At 44.6% G+C, this 21,398-nt stretch overlaps 1 protein-coding gene across 1 annotated transcript; it reads left to right on the top strand.

Moving 5' to 3' along the window:
* LOC133775814 (huntingtin-interacting protein K-like) lies at positions 1 to 2,763 on the top strand. The gene is made up of 3 exons (XM_062214299.1): positions 1 to 116; positions 2,065 to 2,204; positions 2,543 to 2,763. Exons 1-3 carry the CDS (start codon positions 1 to 3, stop codon positions 2,761 to 2,763), a joined length of 477 nt encoding a protein of 158 aa, XP_062070283.1.
* The last annotated feature ends 18,635 nt before the right edge of the window (positions 2,764 to 21,398 follow it).

The following is a 21,398-nucleotide window of genomic DNA, read 5'->3' as shown; positions in this document are numbered from 1 at the left end:
ATGGTGCTGAATGTCTCAGTGGAAGTAAAACACACTCCCGGAGTCAGGGACCAAAGAGGGGTCAACTTTGGTAGTGATGGTCGATGCGGGGTGTCGTCAGAACAGGATATGGAATCGTATGAACCTTGTGCTGAGCTGCTTGGGTCACCCTGGCCACAGCTTATAGTAAGAAACTCTCTGGCAGTCAGTGGGCCCCGGGATTCTCTGAGAAATAGATCTGTCCCCAGAGTAAAGCAGTTGTGGTAATTGCTCTGAGGGGGTGGGGCAGTTCCCAGAGCATAAAGAGACAGCTCCTCAGCTGGAAGCCAAAAAGGCTAACGCTCCACCTCAGACCTCAACACCATGCTAAGCACCTCCCTATTTCTGCCCAAAACCCACAGCCCCCCACCCCACCCCAATGCTCCACTCCACGTGCCCTCTACAAGCTCTGTTCCCGCCAGGGCTGTCCTTTGGTTTCATTAAAAAAAAAAAAAAAAAACTTTATTGTTTTTATTTCTTAAGCAATATATGTACACTGGAAAACAAACAATATAGAAATGTTGCAACAACAGCTCCAATTTGGAGAGTTCTTTACATAAGATACTGTACTAAAGCACTTAATGTGCATCCTTTGATTCAAACTTTCCAGTATTCCTATGAAGTAGGTAGTTTATCCCCATTTATAGGTAATGTAAGAAAAAGGGGCACCAGTTTAGAAAATTAAAGTTCATATCGGTGATATAAGCTTGCTCAAATTCACATATCTGGTACATGGCTAACCTGCGATTTAAACCCAAATGGTCACTCTGTAAAGGCTGTGGAGAAGGCCGGCGCTGTGGCTCAGTAGGCTAATCCTCCGCCTTGCGGTGCTGGCACACCGGGTTCTAGTCCCGGTCGGGGCACCGATCCTGTCCCGGTTGCCCCTCTTCCAGGCCAGCTCTCTGCTGTGGCCAGGGAGTGCAGTGGAGGATGGCCCAAGTCCTTGGGCCCTGCACCCCATGGGAGACCAGGAGAAGCACCTGGCTCCTGCCATCAGAACAGCCTGGTGCGCCGGCCGCAGCGCACCTACCGCGGCGGCCGTTGGAGGGTGAACCAACGGCAAAAGGAAGACCTTTCTCTCTGTCTCCTTCTACTGTCCACTCTACCTGTCAAAAAAAAAAAAAAAAAGGCTGTGGCAAAATATCAACTTTACTCCACTACTCAAAGATTATTTTTCTTCCAGATCTCTCTGGGTTGTTTTTTGTTTGTTTTTTTGGATTTTTTTCTTTTGTTTTAATTTACTTGAAAGGTAGAGATACACAGAGATAGAGAGAAGGTGACAAACGTAGGAAGATCTCCCGTCCTGTGTTTTAGTCCCCAAATCCTGGAACACCTGGTGCGGGGCCAAGCAGAAGTCAGGAGCCCAGAACTCAATTTGGATTTCCTGCTTGAGCCATTATCTGCTGCCTTCCAGCGTGTGCATTATCAGGCAGCTGGAATAAGAAGCAGAGAATGGACTCAAGTCCAGGCACTCCAACATGGGGTGTGGGTGTCCTAAGCAGCTTTCTAACCACTGCACCAAAGACCCATCCCCCAGTCTTTTCTTTATATACATACATGTGATGTTTATTTTATCCTGATTTTAAAAAATCTACAATTGGCTGGGCTTTGGGGAAGAGGGAACATGCCATGCAATGTAGTTTATCCAGATTGCTCTTCACCTTAAAAGGCTCTAGGGCTGGGGCTGGCACCATGGCATAGAGGGTAAAGCTGCTGTCTGAAGTGCCAGCATCCCATATGGGTGCCAGTTTGTGTCCTGGCAACTCCACTTCTGATCCAGCTCCCTGCTAATATGCCTGGGAGAGCTGTGGAGGATGGCCCAAGAGCTTGGACCCCTACACCCACATGGGAGACCTGGAAGAAGCTCCAGGCTCCTAACTTTGGATCAGCCCAGCTCCAGCCATTGCGGCCATTTGGGGAATGAACCAGAGGATGGAAGACTTCTCTCTCTGCCTCTGCCTCTCTAATTCTGGCTTTCAAATAAACAAACAAATCTTTAAAAAAAAAAAAAAAAAAAAAAAGCTCTAGAAGAAGTGCAATACATAGGGTCACCCAAGGGGACATGGAGTTGGAGTTGGAGACTGAGACCAAAGGCCCAGAGTGGCCTCTCCAGAAGCCACAAAAGCCTTATAGTAAAGCTACAGACCTAGAGCTGGTCACTGACTATGCAGGAGAGAAGGAGATCCAGGGTTCCAATTTCTTTTTTTAAATATTTATTTATTTATTTGAAAGGCAGAGTTACAGAGAGAGAGAGAGAGAGAGAGAGATCTTCTAACTGCTGGTTCACTCCACAGATGGCTGCAACAGCCAAGGATGGGCCAGGCTGCAACAGCCAGGAACTTCTTCCAGGTCTCCCACATGGGTAGAGGGGCTCAAACACGTGGGCCATCTTCTGCTACTTTCCCAGGTGCATTAGCAGGGAGCTAGATCAGAAGTGGAGCAGCTGGAACATGAGCCAGCACCCATATGGGATGCCAGCATCGCAGGTAGCAGCTTTACCCACTACACTACAACTCTGGCCCCGAGGGTTCCAATTTGGAGATGACCAGGTCCATCACTGGAGACAGACTATCTGGGAGCAGAAATCTGAACAGGCAGGAGAAGGAACTCGCAAAAGTCACAATCAAGAAGGAAGATTTGGAGCCGATATTGACAGAGAAGGAGACTTCTCAGGCAGCAGCAAAAACGAGTTTGCAGAAACACACGGGCAACATGGTAGAGGCTTTTATTGCCCTAACCAACTGATAAATGCTTTCTCATTCATACTTACTGGATTAATTTATTGCAATTTTTAAAAAATGATCTTTAAAAAAAAAAAAAAGCTCCACCTCAAGAAACCCGCTCTTGGCTCAGTCCTGCTCTGCTGGGTCTGCAAGAGGCTCAACTATCTTGCTGGCTGTGTCATACCAGGCACACTGTAGGTACTCAATAAATGCTCTCCAGAGGTGGTGTCAGAAATTCTGTGACTCATAGCCTCTTTTCTCTTGTAGATATGTAAGAGCTGTGGGTTCTTTTTCTTCTCTGGATGGTGCTGGTGCTGATGTTGGAGCTAAATAAGAACCCTCTGCCCCAGTGAACCTAGAAAATGCAGGTATGTCATCATCCTAGACAGCAAAATTCATGCTACCATTGCTGACCCAGGGCTGCCATTGTAAGTCTTTGCCACATTTGTAATCCTGTCTGAGGAGAGAGGCTCTGGGGACAGAGATGACCACAGGCAAGGTTGTGTGTGTGCATCCTGAGTATATGGGAAATGGAGTTACTACAGTGGAACCTGAATTGAATGGCACTCCCAGAGCTCATAGGAGCTTCTGTCATCTGGGCCAGCCTGGCTTCACAGGACTGGAGAATCACCTGTACCAAAGGAAGGGACTGACTTCAAGGAGCAGTGATATTTTCTGCTTGTTCATGAAACCTTACCTGAGCAAGCTGAGTAAGTGGCTGTCACATCAAGGCAGTGCGTCTTTCCAACCTACCTCCTACTAAGAAGCACTTGCCCTGCTATACATAATTCCTCTTAAAAAAAAAAGATACCACAAAATTGTAAATGTTATGCATAATTCCCACAGCTTTTTTTTTTTTTTTTTTTTTGACAGGCAGAGTGGACAGTGAGAGAGAGAGGCAGAGAGAAAGGTCTTCCTTTTCCGTTGGTTCAGCCCATAAATGGCCACCGTGGCCAGCGCATCGCACTGATCCGAAGCCAGGAGCCAGGTGCTTCCTCCTGGTCTCCCATGCGGGTGCAGGGCCCAAGGACTTGGGCCATCCTCCACTGCACTCCCGGGCCACAGCAGAGAGCTGGCCTGGAAGAGGGGCAACCGGAACAGAACCGGTGCCCCAACTGGGACTAGAACCTGGTGTGCCGGCGCCACAGGCGGAGGATTAGCCTAGTGAGCTGCGGCGCCGGCCATCCCACAACTTTTAAAGAAGATACCGGCCGGCGCCGTGGCTTAACAGGCTAATCCTCCGCCTTGCAGCGCCAGCACACCAGGTTCTAGTCCCAGTTGGGGCGCCGGATTCTATCCCGGTTGCCCCTCTTTCAGGCCAGCTCTCTGCAATGGCCCAGGAAGGCAGTGGAGGATGGCCCAAGTCCTTGGGCCCTGCACCCGCATGGGAGACCAGGAGAAGCACCTGGCTCCTGGCTTCGGATCGGCACAATGCGCCGGCCGCAGTGGCCATTGGAGGGTGAACCAACGGCAAAAAGGAAGACCTTTCTCTCTGTCTCTCTCTCTCACTATCCACTCTGTCAAAAAAAAAAAAAAGATACCAAACCAGGTTAAACATTGATTGTATTCTCTCTCCTTTTGTCTATGCCTATATATTCCTTGGTTTATTTTTTTGCCCAAGCCTTATAAGGCACATTACTGTATTTGATGTCCTCAACTTCTCAACTTGTATGTAATGAATCATTACTAATTCCCTAAAACAGGTGTGTTGCAGGAATATTTTCCCCAGCTGTCTTATTCCAGGCTCTCATCCCCTCATAAGATAAGAATTCAAAGCAGAGATGTAAGGGCAATTATGGGAGTGAGATTTACTTAAAGTGAGCATTCATCAGAGATGAGCACAGGCAACCCTATGAGGAGAGATGCTTCTCATGAGAGGGCCAGCTAGAATGAGCCTCTCAGTTTAGGGATTTCCCCTTATTGGGTAATAGGGAAGGTGCCCTGACTGAATATAAGGTAGAGCTTGGTAAGGTAGAGTTTGGACAGGGTTCAGTGTGCATGATGTCCTCTGGGAAAGTTATAGCATCTCCATGTACAGATCGCTGTACACGTGCTCATAGTGGCTTATTCTTCATGCTGGAGAAGACTCTGGTGCGTCATGGCTAAGAGGGTGTACTGGATCGGCATGGAACTGGTGGAGTTAGGGTACAAGGCTAGAAATAGAAACTGCAGGAAATCTACCAGCTCATTGTTACCTGACTACTTACCTGTATGAAATCACATTACTAGTTTTTTTTTTTCTCTTTTCTAATTCTTTTGTTGAAGTATAGCACATTTATAGGAAAGTGCACAGATAATAAATATACATAAAAATCTATAAATGTTCAAAAGGCAAACACCACCACGTAAGCAATGCCTAAATGAAAGAACAGATCATCACTACTAATATGCTAAATGTCGCCTCTTGAACCCTTCTAGTCACAAATCTCCCAGGTACGATTGATTCCTATCTATGGAAAAACAGCAAGGTTAATTTTTCCTGTTTCTGGATTTGACATAAATTGACTCATAAGTATACACTCTCTTGTGTCTGGCTTTTCCTGCTTAACATTATATTTGTAGGGGCCAGCACTGTGGCACAGCAGGTTAACACCCTGTCCTGAAGCGCCAGCATCCCATATGGGTGTCGGTTTGAGACCCAGCTGCTCCACTTCCATCCAGCTCTCTGCTTTGGCCTGGGAAAGCAGAGGAGGATGGCCCAAGTCCTTGGGCCCCTGCACCCGTGTAGGACACCAGGAAGAAGCTCCTGGCTCCTGGCTTCAGATGGGCACAGCTCCAGCCGTTGTGGCCAACTGGGGAGTGAACCATCTCTCTCTCTGCCTCTCCTCTCTCTGTGTAACTCTTTCAAATAAATAAATGAATCTTTAAAAAAACATTATGTTTGTGATATTCATTTATGTTATTGTGTATAGTTATAGATTATTTATTCCCATGATTTTATAATACTCCATTGTGTGAATTCACTAATTAATTTACCCATTTTATTATTGATGGACATTTGAATTGCTTCTGGTTTTTAATCTGTCATAAATAGTGCTATTTGCACGTCTTGATGTATATGAACATAAGCATTTCTAGAAATGTGTTTATCATATTATATATATATATATACATATATATATATATTTCAGCTTTGGTGAATGTCATCAAACAATTTTCCAAAGTGGTTGTATCAATTTACACTCCCCCCCCAGCAATATGTAAAAATTTCAGTTACCACATACCCTCACCAACACTTTGTGTTATCTGTCTTTTTTGTTTAATGGATGTGTAGAGATAGCCTACTGTACTTTTCATGTTTTTTCCTACTGACTGGTGAATAGAGTACCATTTCATATATTTACTAACCATTTCGGTAAATTAGTGACTTTTTAAAAAAACATTTTTTAAAAAAATTTATTTATTATCTTGAAAATCAGAATTACAGAGAGGCAGAGGCAGAGAGAGAGAGAGATAGAAAGTCTTCCATCTGCTGGTTCACTTCCCAAATGTTTGCAATGGCCAGAGCTGAGCTGATCCAAAGCCAGGAGCCAGGAACTTTTTCTGCATCTCCACACAGGTGCAGGGGCCCAAAGGCTTGCGCCATCTTCCGCTGCTTTCCCAGACCATAGCAGAGAGCTGGATCATAAATGGAGCAGCTGGGACTCTAACCAGTGCGCCTATGGGATGCCGGCACTGCAGGTGGCTGCTTTACCCACTATGCCACAGTGCTGGCCCCAAACTAGGGACTTTTTAAAGGATTTTTCCCTCTGGTTATTTAAAGTAATGCATGGTAATTAAAGAGGGTTTCCCAAACAGAAAAGGGTCACAGTGGTTTTGTACTTTGTCAAAGTAACTAAACTGGAACTGTTTTTCAGAATTCTTTTGCCTGTATGGTTCTGGGTTAACATTGGCCACAAGAAAATCTGCACACAGTTTGAAGGGCAGAAGTGAAGCAGCTGCATTTATGCTCACAGGGTTGGTGTAGGTCAAACACTGTTGTAAATCACTCAGTGTTTCACATCGCCTGGCCCACCTTGTCACCATGGGACTGTAGTTGGGCCCACAGATCCTTCAGCTGCCACCAGATCTCCTCCTCTAGCTTTTGCAACTCCTGAGCCAAGTATGTGTTTAGCTTCATGACAAAGATCCAGCAATTTCTTCAGGTCACTTGCATCATTGAGGTAGGAGCTTCTTGGCCGGTGCCGCGGCTCACTAGGCTAATCCTCCGCCTGTGGTGCCAGTACCCCGGGTTCTAGTCCTGGTTGGAGCGCCGGTTCTGTCCCAGTTGCTCCCCTTCCAGCCCAGCTCTCTGCTGTGACCCAGGAAGGCAGTGGAGGATGGCCCAAGTGCTTGGGCCCTGCACCCGCATGGGCAACCAGGAGGAAGTACTCGGCTCCTGGCTTTGGGTCAGCACAGCTCCGGCCATTGTGGTCATTTGGAGGGTGAACCAATGGAAGGAAGACCTTTCTCTCTGTCTCTCTCTCTCTCACTGTCTAACTCTGCCTGTCAAAAAAAAAGAAGAAGAAGAAGAAGTAGGAGCTTCTAGAGGCAGTGAGAGACTGATGCAAGCTCCATTTCATCCTTATCCATCCCTTCTTGTCCTTTGGGGTTGGTTCTTACTCTCCCATACTTCACAACTGTCTGTTCTTCCTGACTTCAGGTCCAACCCCAGAAACAGAAGCAACAGTTGTACACAAGTTGTTTAACCATTCCCAAAATTGCATAACACAAGCCCCTTTAATAAACCTCTTACTCTTTGTCAATTCTGGTAGTTCTGCTTCTCTGATGAAACCCTAACTGATAACAGGCATTAAGAAAGAAACCACATTTTTTTTTGTAATCCTACACCAAGAGGCAACCATAGTCCACATCTGAGCATGTACTCTTTCTGCCTGCAATATTTTAATTGAAGAAAGTGAGCTCAGGACAGGGTCAGTGACAGCTCAGGGTTTGATTGGAATATCACAAAGCTGGGCCTTGGAAGGCTGATTTCAGGCATGCCAGGCTGCTATTGTTCCTCCTGTGCCTCAGAATCCACAAGTGACCCTTTAGTCCTCTGACCTCCTCGGGGGGCCTTCTTATTCTGAGCACCATCTCTGTGGCATGCAAGAGCCCATTGACACATCTTTTCATGGGCTTGGAAGCCACTTGCTTTTACAGCTTCCCTAGTTTGTTCTGATGAAACTGCAAGGGTTTCACCTTCCTGTTCCTCTTCAGAAAAAGACAAAAAACAACCATCTTGTACACCAGACTGACGCTGTGTCATCTATATTCCAAGCACTATCAGAGAAGAGGTGGCCACCAGGGGGCCAGACAGAGTCCAAAGGCCTTCCCCTTCCTGGCCAAACTCAACTCCCCAGATGTCAGTTAGAGATATGGTCCTTGGATTCAAGCTTTACAATCTCAACACATAAAATTCTTAACTTTTCAGAATGAATGACCGATTCCCCAGTTGAGTGATAAGTGATATGATGTCATCAATGCTTTAGTAGAAAAGAGTGGGCAGGGATAGGTGGAGGAAGAGAAGAAAAAGGCAGATTTTCCTACTTTACCGTGCGGCCGAGAGCCCCCTGGACTCTGAATTGTACAAGAGCCAGAATTTACAGGACTTTTCTGCTCAAACCTGAATCTGGGGCCTGGACTTTCCTCTTCAACTGGAGGTTGGATGCACTAGAAAAATAGATTTGCCTCCCTGAGAACAGACCCAAAGAGGGGCAATTGAGGATGGAAACTAGAGATGAAAAGAAACTGGTGACCCATCCCTCCCAGTGCATCCGTTCTGCCTGACTGGTTTCTTAAAGAGGAACAAAAACTAGATGTTGTATTTGTTTTTTTTTTTTTTTTCCCCCTTCTAAGGACTGCAGATACTGGTGGCCTCTTTCCTGGTTTACTCCTGTCATGGCCCCCTGAGTGGAAGGGACGGTTGCCCCACAAGCTGGCTGCTAAGCCGAGCCTCAGGCTGGCAGGGAAGCCAAAGCCCAAAGCACAGGAGCACCCAGGGGTAACATTATCCTGCCAGAGCCAAACAAGGAACTGAGTGTTTAGAATAACTTCAAGAAAGTCGTGGGTGTTTCCTCTGTCAGGGAAACAAGGAACCACAGTGAGATAATGGATAGCTATATTCAGGTCACAGATTATCAGCTGCCACGGCTGCTTCCTGTTCAGAACTCTGTGACACTCCCTTCTAGTCACTGAAGCCTCCTAGAGTCTGTGAGTGTGTCAGCACTTGCTGCTGCAGGCCTGGCAGTTCTGCTTGGGCATCTGACATAACCTGGAGGCGGCAGCTATTCTTCATTCAGGGTGAGGCTTCAGGGGTCAGTTCCTGATAGAGGAGGCGATGGGTAAGACATCAATAATAAGAATGACTTGTGTAGAACTGTTAGTATTTTTCAAGCTCTTTAGCCAAGAGGTTTTTGTGCACTCTCTCATTAGATCCTGAGAACCATGCCATGAGACAGGTACTATTTAGCCTCCTTTCCAAGATGAGGAAAGAGGCACAGAAATGTTAAGCAAATTGTCCAAGGAATGTAGCAGTGTAACTAGGAACCAGAACCAGGACTTGTTTGACTTTCTTCCCTTCTCTCTGTTTATTTTACTGTTTTGCATGTTTATTGTACTGCCATTTCTCTCTGTTTATGCATTCTTAATATGTATACATTTAGGTGGCAGTGACCCAGATCAAGATTAAAACATTGCCCTCACTCCCCAAAGTTCCTTCATGTCCCTTTCCTGCAAATACCCATATCCCCAACCCTCAAGGTAAGTAATACTCTGACTTCTGTCTTCATGGATTGATCTTAGCCATTCTTGCACTCTCTGTAAATGGAATCCCAGTCTTGTGCTTGGCTTCTTTCATTCCATTTAGTGTCTGGAGTCCACATTGTTGGTTGTCCATAATTTGTTCCTTTTCACTACTGAATAATATTCCATTTATTATCCCAGTATTTATTCATACTCCTGTTGGTGAATATTTCAATTTTTTTCCAGTTTTAGGCTACTTTTATCTTTTAAAATCTTATTTATTTATTTATTTGAAAGGCAGAGTTACAGAGAGAGACAGAGAGAAAGATGGAGAGAGATCCAAATGGCTACAAAGGCCGAGGCTGGCCAGACCAAAGCCAGGAGCCTGGAACTCCATCCAGATCACACACGTGTGTGGTGGGGGTCCAAGGATGTGGGCCATCCTCTCCTGCTTTCCTAGGTACACTAGCCAGGAGCTGGATTGGAAATGGATTAGCCAGGACTGGAACTGGTGCGTGTATGGGAAGCTGGTGTTACAGACAGCAGCTTAACCCACTGCACCATAATACCAGTCCCTTATTTTAGGCTGGTTTTAATAGCACTGTCATGAATAGTGTTATTCTTAGCTTAAAGTATGTTTAGCTTTGTTAAATACAGATACTCCTCAACGTGTGATGGGGTTACATCCCAATACCCACTGTTAAGTTGAAAATATCCTAAATCAAAAATATATTTAATATACCTATCAAAATCATGGCTTAGCCTAGCCTGCCTTAAACATGCTTGGAACGCTTACATTCTCATACAGTTGGGTAAAATCACTGAACATAAAGTCTGTTTTATAATGAAGTATTGAATGTTTCATGTAATTTTTTAAATTTTATACTAAAACTTAAAAGCAGAGTGGTCCTATGAGTATACTTGTACATCAGGATAGAAGTAAAAAAATCTTAAGGCAGGGATTGTCTATACTGCCAAATAGTTTTCCAAAGTGATTGGGCCATTTTGTATTCCCAACATCTCTATACAAGAGTTCTGGCTGCTTCATGTCATTGTCAGCACGTGGAATTATCAGTATTTTCATTTTAGTGATTAGCTAAGTGTGAGAATCAGGTCTTTCTGATTCCAAAGTGTTCGCAGCATCATAAAATACTGGACCTGAGCACCTGCTACATCTATGGTTATCTTGGGTAGGAACAAGAGGTCTTAACCACTTAATCCTAAATGCAAGGATTAAGTGGTTCTCCAGAACAGCTGGGTACCAGGATTCTTGCTTCATCCATCACTTCTAAAAGTTGCCTGCCAACTTCAAGATTGGGTATATCCATGCCATTTTCTAGGAAAAGATCTCTCTCTCTCTCTCTCTCTCTCTCTCTCTCTCTTTTTAAAGATATATTTATTTGTTTGAAAGGCAGAGCTACAGAGAGGCAGAGGCAGAGAGAGAGGCTGTCCATCCGCTGCCTCATTTCCCAAATGATCGCAATGGCCAGAGTTGGGCCGATCCAAAGCCAGGAGCCAGGAGTTTCTTCCAGGTCTCCCACACAGGCGCAGTGGCCCGCTAAGCCACAGCACCAGCCCAGGAACAGATTTCTTGAAGGAAGTTCTCTTGTGGCTTCTAGTACAAAGGTATGCCAAAGGTGTGTGGCCAGTGTTGTCACAGCCTGCTGTGGGGTCAATCTTATTCTTTTCTTTTCTTTTCAGCTCCTCTCTCTCTCTCTCTCTCTCTCTCTCTCTCTCTCTCTTTTTAAGATTCATTTAACTATTTGAAAAGCAGAGTTGCAGAGAAAGAGAGAGAGGCAGAGACAGAAATCTTCCATCTGCTGGTTCAGTCCCCAAATGCCCATGACGACCAGAGCTGGGCCTATTTGAAGCTAAGAATCAGGAACTTCCTTTTTTTTTTGAACAGGCAGAGTGGACAGTGAGAGAGAGACAGAGAGAAAGGTCTTCTTTATTCATTGGTTCACCCCCCAATGGTTCATTGCGCTGATCCAAAGCCAGGAGCCAGGTGATTCTCCTGGTCTCCCATGTGGGTGCAGGGCCCAAGGATCTGGGCCATCCTCCACTGCCCTCCCGGGCCACAGCAGAGAGCTGGCCTGGAAGAGGAGCAACCGGGACAGAATCCGGCACCCTGACCAGGACTAGAACCCTGGGTGCCGGCTCCACAGGCGGAGGATTAGCCTATTGAGCCGCGGTACCAGCCAAGAATCAGGAACTTCTTCTAGGTCTCCCACATGGGTACAGGGGCCCAAGGACCTGGGCCATCTTCACTGCCTTCCCAGGTGCATTAGCAGAGGGCTAAATCGGAAGTAGACCAGCTGGGACACTAACCAGTGTCCATATGGGATGACAGCTCCACAGGTGGCAGCTTTACCCACTATGCCACGGCCCCAGCCCCAGTCTTATTCTTTCTTAACAGCTTGAAGTGCTTCAAACCAGAACATCAAAGTACTCTCAAGGATGGGACCTGGCCTAACAGGACTATGGTCTGAAACATAAAAACTTGCATTTCAGGTTGACCTCATCCCCTTAACAAGGCTTGGGGAAATCAATGAACCTCACTTTGACTCAGTTTTCTTTTTTTTTAAATTTTTTTAAAAAATTTATTTGACAGATAGAGTTAGACAGTGTGTGTGAGAGAGAGAGAGACAGAGAGAAAGATCTTCCTTGAGACACTCCCCCAAAAGGCTGCTACTGCCATTGCTGCAGCCAGCGCTGTGCCAGTCCGAAGCCAGGAGCCAAGTGCTTCTTCCTGGTCTCCCATGCAGGTACAGGAGCCCAAACACTTGGGCCATCCTCCACTGCCCTCCCGGGCCACAGCAGAGAGCTGGACTGGAAGAGAAGCAACTGGGACTAGAGCCTGGCACCCATATGGGATGCCTGTGCCACAGGCAAAGGATTAACCTAGTGAGCCACGGCGCTGGTCCCTTGACTCAGTTTTCTTGACTAATTTTTTTTAAAGATTTATTTTAGGGGGTACGTGTTTCTCCCAAAGCTGGAGTCATATTGTTCTGAATCTCCTTTTTCTTTTTCATATTATGAACATTATTTGGAAATGGTTTGTTTTTGTTTATTTCTTTCTTTGTTTGTTTGTTTGTTTGTTTTGAAAGTCAGAGTTAAGAGAGAGAGAGATCTCCCATCTGCTGGTTCACTCCCCAGATGGCTGCAACGGCCAGGATCGGGCCAGGCCAAAACCAAGAGCCAGGATCTTCATCCATATTTCCCACATGGATGACAGGGCCCCGAACATTGGGCCATCTTTTGCTGCTTTTCCTAGGCCATTTGCAAGGTACTGGATTGGAAGTGGATCAGCCAGGACAAGAACCAGTGCCCATAAGGGATGTTGGTGTTGCAGGTGTCAGCTTTACCCACTACACCACAGTGCTAACCCTGGAAATGGCTTTTAAAAATTGTTATTCAAGGGGCCAGCTCTGTGGCACAGCGGGTTAACGCCCTGGCCTAAAGGGCCAGCATCCCATATGGGCGCTGGTTCAAGTCCCAGCTGCTCCACTTCCGATCCAGCTGTCTGCTATGGCCTGGGAAAGCAGTGGAAGATGGCCCAAGTTCTTGGGTCCCTACACCGCGTGGGAGACCTGAAAGAAGCTCCTGGCTCCTGGCTTTGGATCAGCGCAGCTCTGGCCATTGCAGCCAGTTGAGGAGTGAACCAGTAGATGGAAGACCTCTTTCTCTCTCTCTCTTGCTCTGCCTCTCCTCTCTCTGTGTAACTCTGAATGAATAACTCGAATGAATAAATAAATCTTTTTAAAAAATTATTCAGATATACTTGAAAGAACAAGTATTGGTGTTGGCACTGTGGTGTAGGGTGTAGGGATGCAGTGCCAGCATCCCATATAGCCGCTGGTTTGATACCCAGCTGCTCCACTTCCAATCCTATGTCCTGGGAAAGCAGTAGAGGATGGCCCAAGTCCTTGGGCCCCTGCACCCAAGTGGGAGAGCTGGAAGAAGCTCTTGGCTCCTGGCTTCAGATCGGTGCGGCTCCAGCCATTTTGACCAATTGAGGAGTGAACCAGTGGATAGAAGACCTCTCTCTCTCTCTGTCTCTCTGTCTCTCTCTCTCTCTCCCTGTCTCTCCCTGTCTCTCCTCTCTGTGTAACTCTTTCAAATAAATAAATACATCTTTAAAAAAAAAGAAAGAACGAACGAACAAGTATCAGACTTGATAAATAGGTCAGAGAATGAAACTTAGAGATTGAATTTTCCTTCTCCATTCACTCCTCTGAGAGTCCTAAAAAGTCCCTTATTTATTCATTCATTCGCTCATTTATTTTCATTACAAAAGTAACACGTGCACTGTAACAAATTCAGACAATGCAGAAATAAGTAAATAAAAAGGTAGACATCTCCCATATAGGTATGTGATATGTGTGTATATGATTTTTAAGATGAAAAATAATACTGTACTATATGTGTTTTGTAACTTTTTTTTTTCAGTTAATAGCTCATGGACATCTTTCTATATCAATAAATATAGACCCACCTCATTATTGTTAATGGTTGCGTAGTATTCCATTGAAGATGTTACATAATTTAGATGTTTTCTAACCCTATGATAATACAATATATTTGTTCAATAAATACTTGAATGCCAATAAGAAAAACTAGATGAATCTGGGACTTGCAATGACAAATTTATCCCAAGAAGCTATGGGAGCTCAGAGGAGACACAGACTGGAAGGCCTGTGTTTGACAGCACCCACAGCATTGAGTTCAGAATTGGAAGGCATGAGCCTAATGGGCCAGCTGCCTAGACTTCTCCCTCCCCCCAGGACCTGTATTTCATTGGCTAACACAAGGCAGGAACCAGTGCCCTCACAGGGAGCATCCAAGAACGTGAGCTGAATAGAGCAAGTACAGCTTGCTTTCATGAACAAATTGATCCTGCAGAAACAGGAAATTTCTCTCATACTTTAAGTCCCAAAATAGAAATCTGCTAAGATGCACAGGGATTTAGGGAATTTAGCTAACATCGTGAAGCAAATGTTATGTGCTTTTTGAATTTGACTATCTCAACATGAGCTGTTAGACACTTCTCAAAAAGGCTTTTGTTGAAAAATCAGTGAATATTCATACAGTAAGAGAAAGTGGAGGGAAGAAAACGCCTCTAAACGTTGAGGATCTCAAAGATGCAGAGTAGAAGTCTCTTCAAGCACTGTTGAGGAGACAGTAAGTGGGCAGCCCAGTGGCTGGAGCATGGCCTGGCTTCCCAGATTCTGTCCCCTTGCACTGCCACAGTGTTCCTCCAACTCAACACACTCTGTTCCACCTCAGGGCCTCCACATTGCCCTTCCCTTTATCTGGAAGGCTCTTTGTCATTCCCCAGCAACTGCCCCCCCCACCCCATTTTCTTGACTATTCCTATTCCTCCAATTTTTATAAATTTTATTTATTTGAAAGGCAGAGTGGCATAAAGAGAGAGAGACAGAGAATGCTCTTCCATCTGCTGGTTCACTCCCCAGCTGCTTTCCTGGTAGCATTAGCAGGGAGCTGGATCAGAGTGGTGTAGCCAGGACTGGAAATGGTGCTTATATAGGATGCTGGCGTCACATGTGGCAGTTTAACCCACTGTGCCATGATGCCTGCCCCACCTATTCATTCTTTGCTCAGCTTAATGGAAGCTATCACTGAACCTATCATATAACTTAATTTATTTTAGCTACATTCTCTTACAACCCTGTACTTTTGCTTCAAAACAGTTACTACATGTGCAATAATATATTGATTTGTATGATCATTTGTTTAGTGATAATGTCTTTCACTAGGAACTTTGTCTTAAATTCTTATTTGAATTACTAAAACCTCATTTAAAAAGAATGATATGGGGCTGGCACCGTGGCGCAGTAGGTTAATCTTCTGCCTGCGGTGCCAGCATCCCATATGGGCTCCGGTTCTAGTCCTGGCTGCCCTTCTTCCAATCCAGCTCTCCGCTATGGACTGGGAAAGCAGTAGAAGATGGCACAAGTCCTTGGGCCTCTGCACCTGAATGGGAGATGGGAAAGAAGCATCTGGTTCCTGGTTTCAGATCGGCGCAGCTCAGGCTGTTGCGGCCATCTGGGGAGTGAACCAATGGAAGGAAGACCTTTCTCTCTCTCACTGTCTGTAACTCTACTTCTCAAATAAATAAATAATCTTAGAAAAAAAAAAAGAATGATGTAAGATCAGTCATTTAGTCTACTGGTTAAGATGCTCATTTCCCATTTTGGATTACCTGGGCTGGTTTCCTGGCTCTGGCTCCTGACTCCAGGTTCCTGCTAATGCAGGATGATGTTCAATCACCTAGGTTCTTATACCCACCTGGGAGACCCAGATTGCGTTCCCAGATCCTAGCTTCTGCTCCAGCCCAGCTCTATCCTTGGCCATTGAGGGCATTTGGGAAATGAATAAGGAATGGGATCTCTCTCTCTCTCTCTCTCTCTCTCTCTCTCCCTCTCCCCCTCTCCCTCTCCCTCTCCCTCTCCTTCTCTTTCTCTCTCTCTCTCTCTCTCTCTCTCACACACACACACACACACACACGATTTTATTTATTTGAGAGGTAGAGTTACAGACAGTGAGAGGAAGAGACAGAGAGGAAGGTCTTCCATTCCATCCATTGGTTCACTCCCCAAATGGCCACCATGGCTGGAGCTGCGCCAATCCAAAGCCAGGAGCCCGGTGCTTCTTCCTGGTGTCCCATGTGGGTGCAGGGGTCCAAGGACTTGGGCCATCTTCTACTGCTTCCCCAGGCCGTAGCAGAGAGCTAGATTGGAAGAAGAGCAGCTGGAACTAGAACTGGCGCCCATATGGGGTGCCGGCACCGCAGGCGGAGGATTAACCTACTCCCCACGGCGCTGTTCCCTCACAAATGAATATTTTTTAAAGGATGACATAGATATACATTTAGTATATGAAAATACGAAGGGAAGGATGAACAGACAAAGCATAGAGGATTTTTAGGGGAATTAAATGACTCCATATAATACTATAAAGGTGGATACATGTCATTACACATTCACCAAAACCCATGGAATATATTCATACAGCACCAAGTGAATTGGAATATAAACTATGTACACTATGGGTGAAAATTATGTGTCAATATAAGTTCACCAATTGTGGTAAAAGTACTTCTTTGATTTGGGACGTTGATAGTAGCGGAGGCTATGCCTATGTAGAGACAGGGTATGTTAATCTCTGTGACTTCAGTTTTTCCATGAATCTAAAACTGCTCTAAAAAATAAAGTCTAGGGGCATATATTTGGCCTAGCAGTTAAGACATCCACATTCCACATTGGATTGTCAGGGTTTGAGACCCAGGTACTCTTCTATTTCTAGCACCCTGGCACCCAGCAGATAATGGCTCAAGTATTTGGGCCCCTGCCACCGGCTTGGGAGACTTGGATTGAATTTTAGGGTTCTGGCTTAGGCCTGGCCCAGCCATGGTTGTTGTGGCCATTTAGGGAATCAAACAATAGATGGAAATCTCTCTGTTGTCTCTCTCTGTCTTGTTCTGTCTCTCTGCTTTCGAATAAATAAAAACTAAAGAAATAAAACTGCTCAAAAAATAATTGAAAAAGTTTATTTCTAAAATTATAAAATAAAAATAGAGTATATAAAATAATTATTTTGGATTTTAGTAAATATTTTTTTTTATTTTTTATTTTTTTTGACAGGCAGAGTGGCCAGTGAGAGAGAGAGACAGAGAGAAAGGTCTTCCTTTTACCGTTGGTTCACCCTCCAATGGCCACTGCAGCCGGTGCGCTACAGCCGTTGCATTGCGCCGATCTGAAGCCAGGAGCCAGGTGCTTCCTCTTGGTCTCCCATGGGGGTGCAGGGCCCAAGGACTTGGGCCATCCTCCACTGCACTCCCGGGGCCATAGCAGAGAACTGGCCTGGAAGAGGGGCAACCAGGACAGAATCCGGCGCCCCGACCGGGACTAGAACCCGGTGTGCCAGCGCCGCAAGGCGGAGGATTAGCCTAGTGAGCCACAGCGCCGGCCCAAAAATTTTTTATTAAAAAATTTTTAAGTCTATTTTAAAAGTCCATGAGCCATATATGGGGGACTTTTGCTTTTTTCTTCATGCATTATTGTGCTTTCTGAATTGGCTACAGTGCATATGTGTTACTTTTATAATTAAAAAGTACTAAAGATCTTAAAGAAAGGAAAAAAGATAGTCCTTGCATGGTCTATACTACACAGCTGAATGCATGCACGGTAACAGAGACATGTAACATGCTCTTAACTCTCTGACAAACAATAACACACAAGCTTTCCCCTGAGTATCTGCAGGTCGACACATTTCATTGCCTTAAGGATCTTGTACAAGGAGAGAAAAGTTGCTTATCTCCAGGAGATTCGCTCAAACCTCCTGGGAGAAGATGAGTTGGAGACCCAGCAGGAGTTAGAATCTGAACAAGAGACTCAGGGAGGCTGTCTTCAGAGCGTGACACTGTTATTTCAGGCAAGCTCAGATGAGGTTTTTCTCATAATCGTAAACTTTACATATTTTATTGTAAAATATCCAAACAATGCAATAAGTATGAAGAAGAGAATCAGTCACTTATAGCGCCACATCCCAGTAATAATATGACCTAGAAATAATGGCATTTTGGGGTGAATTCTTCCAAACTTTAAAACAAACACATATATACACATATCTTATGTGCAATATGTTTCTGGTTGATATATTTGTTTATCTGCATTCATTTCATATGCCTAAGGGCAGGAGCTTTTGCCTTTTTTATTTTTCTTTTGGAATAATTTTAGATTGACAAGAGAGTTATACAGATAGTACAGCATTCCTGCATTCCCTTCATTCAGTTTGCCTTAATATTAACACTTTAGAGGCCAGCATTGTGGTGCAGCAATTTAAGACGTCTCTTTTGACACTGGAATCCCATGTCAGAGTGCATGTTGAAGTCCCTCAGATTCAATTCTGATTGAGCTTCGTACTAATGTGCCTAGGAAGGCAGCAGAACATGGCCCAAATACTTGGGTCCTTGCTATCCACATGGAAGAGCAGGATGGAGTTCCTGGCTCATAGCTTCGGCTTGGCCCAGACCTGGCCGTTATGGCCATTTTGGAGAGTAAACCAGCAAATGAACGATCTTGCACTTCCTTTCTCTCTGTGTTTTTTCTTCTCATTCTGTCACTCTGCCTTTCAAATCAATAAATCCTTAAAAAGTATATTAACACATTGCTTACTGTGATACATTGGTACATTTATCAAAATTAAGCAGTTAATATTGGAAGAGTACCATTAACTAAATTACAGACATTATTCAGATTCTAACAGTTTTTTTTTTTTACTTACGTGTTCTTTTTCTGTTCCAAATACCACCTTTGATTTAGAAAAGTTTTTACAAATTTCAACTGTTTCTTAAATTGTTTTTTCTTTCCTCACCATATTTAACAATAATGCAGGGTCAGAATACCTTCCTGCTTTTTGTCTGTCTCCTTGCTTTAACACCAAATGTTTTCTTTCCTTACATGCTTCTCCTTATACTGTCTTTGGGAACATTTAGATGTGAAGTCTCCTTTGATAAATAAGTCCTATTCACTGTCCCCTCTCTTAATAGGGTCATTCCAGCCAGGAAGTCCATTCACTTAAAGATAGCTTTCTCAAGACTGGACTAAGTCCACTATGTTCTGGCTTTCCTTCAATGTGTCTGCCTATACCTATCACAGTATTCCCACATTAAGATTCCCTGGCATGTCCCCTGGATGCTTAAACCTTTATCTGTGTTTTTACCCACACAATCCCAGTGCCGCCTTGAAATGCCCATAAGATATTAGAAGGATTTAAAAAATTATCTTCATGGTTCTTCCTTTGAAATATGTATCCAACTTTTTAAAAAACACTTTTTTGTTTGAAAGGCAGAATGACACATACAGAGAGATAGTTTCAATCTTCTGGTTCACTCCTCAAATATCTGCCACAACCAGGACTATGCCAGGCTGAAGCTGGGAGCCAGTAACTGCATCCAGGACTCCCATGTGGGTGGTAGGGACCCAAGTACTTCAGCTGTCATTCATGGACTCCCAGGTGCACTAGCTGAAAGCTGAATCAGAGCACAGAGTAACTGGGACTCGAGTCAGCACTGTCCTATGGGAAGCGGGTGTCCCAACCAGCAGTTTAACCTGCTGCACCACAACACCCACCCCTGTCCAAATTTTACATAGCCAGCAGCTATTCCAGCCATTGAGGGGAAACTCCTATTCTGCTTATTATTGACCACTTATGTGAGGATATCCTCCACTTTTGGAGGATATTTCCCCGACTCTGGTCAGAGAGTTGGGCAAACCTTTTCAAGTCATGGTACAGTTATTCTGCATTGGCAGAGTGGTTTCTTTTCTTATTTTGTTTCCTATTTGTTCCTCACTCATTCATCCTTCTCTTTACCCTGTAAGAGGCACTCACTATAATTGTGTTTAATGTAGTTCCTTGGGTATATAGGCATTCCTAAAAGATACATAGCATTCTTTTGTGGATACATGTGACTTTGACCTACGCAAATGGTATTATACCATTGGTCTTACTGCATTTCTACTCTTTTTAAACAAGATTATTTTTTTTTTTTGGAAGGCAGGGTGACAAAGAGGGAGAGATAAGAGAGAGAGACCTTCCATTCACTGCTTCACTCCCCAAATGCCCTCAGTATCCTGGGCTAGGCCAGGGCAAAGTCGGAAGCTGGAACTCCGTACTGGTCTCCCACATAACTCTAGTAATTGGGCCATAATGTGCTGCATCCCAGGTGCATTAGCAGGAAACTGGATAAGCACAGAGTAGCCAGGACCCAAACCAGGTACTCCAACATGAGATGTAGGTGTCCCAAGCTTCAGCTTAACTCATGGTGCCACAACACCCACCCCATGTTTTTTGTTTAAAAAATTATTTATTTAAAGGCAGAGTGACAGAAAGGGAGAGAGAGACAGATTTCATCTTTTGGATGACACATAGTTATAAGATTGTTATGTTCTTGTTCATTGTGGCTGACAGCTACATGGCACTGCAAAGTGTGCATTCACACATTTTACTCCTCCATTTTTCTAGTGATCAACATTTAAGTTGCTTCCACACAGTCCTCCAACAAATGTGTTTGTTTATGTTCCCCTAGGGACATGATACTGATGTCTCATTGGGTATATGCATACATAAATTCATAAAATAGAGTCAGATGGTTTCCAGAATGCCTCACAAGTTTATATTCCCACCAACAATGGTTCCCTTTTCCCCACATCCTTGCTAACACTTGGTAGGAGTTATCTGATTTGTCTAATTTTGCCAAAAAAATTATCTGACTTGTCTAATTGGCACAAAGTGATAGCACTCTTTAATTTGCATTGCCTAGAGTGCTTCTAAGGTTGAGCAATCTCTTCATACACTTGCCAGCCGTTCTGATTCCCCTTCTGCGTTTCTGATTTTATTCATTGCTCACTTTTCCATTGGATTTCTGGTCTTTTTCTTGTTGATCTGCAGGAACTTCTTGTACATCCCAGATATTAATCCTGCGTAGGTTTAGCCATTACAGATATCTTCTACTTCAAGAGAGGTCCATGCTCCTGGAGATTGAGCTCTCTCTCAGGGAATCAATATAATTCCCTTGCTGAAAATTAGCTTACCATCTTCAGATAAATCTCTTTTTTTAAAGATTTATTTATTTATTTGGAAGTCAGAGTTACACAGAGACAGAAGGAGAGGCAGAGAGAGAGAAAGAAGTCCTCCATCTGCTGATCCACTCCCCAATTGGCCACAATGGCTGGAGCTGCGCCGATCTGAAGCCAGGAGCCAGGAGCCTCCTCCAGGTCTTCTCACGCAGGTGCAGGGGCCCCAAGGACTTGGGCCATCTTCCACTGCTTTCCCAGGCCACAGCAGAGAGCTGGATCGGAAGTGGAGCAGCCAGGACCTGAACTGGTACCGGTATGGGATGCTGTTACTATA

Source organism: Lepus europaeus, chromosome 17, assembly GCF_033115175.1.
Source record: "Lepus europaeus isolate LE1 chromosome 17, mLepTim1.pri, whole genome shotgun sequence".
Classification (NCBI taxonomy): Eukaryota; Metazoa; Chordata; class Mammalia; order Lagomorpha; family Leporidae; genus Lepus; species Lepus europaeus.
Note: the sequence above shows the minus strand (reverse complement) of the source record. Positions and strands in the feature narration are given on the sequence as shown.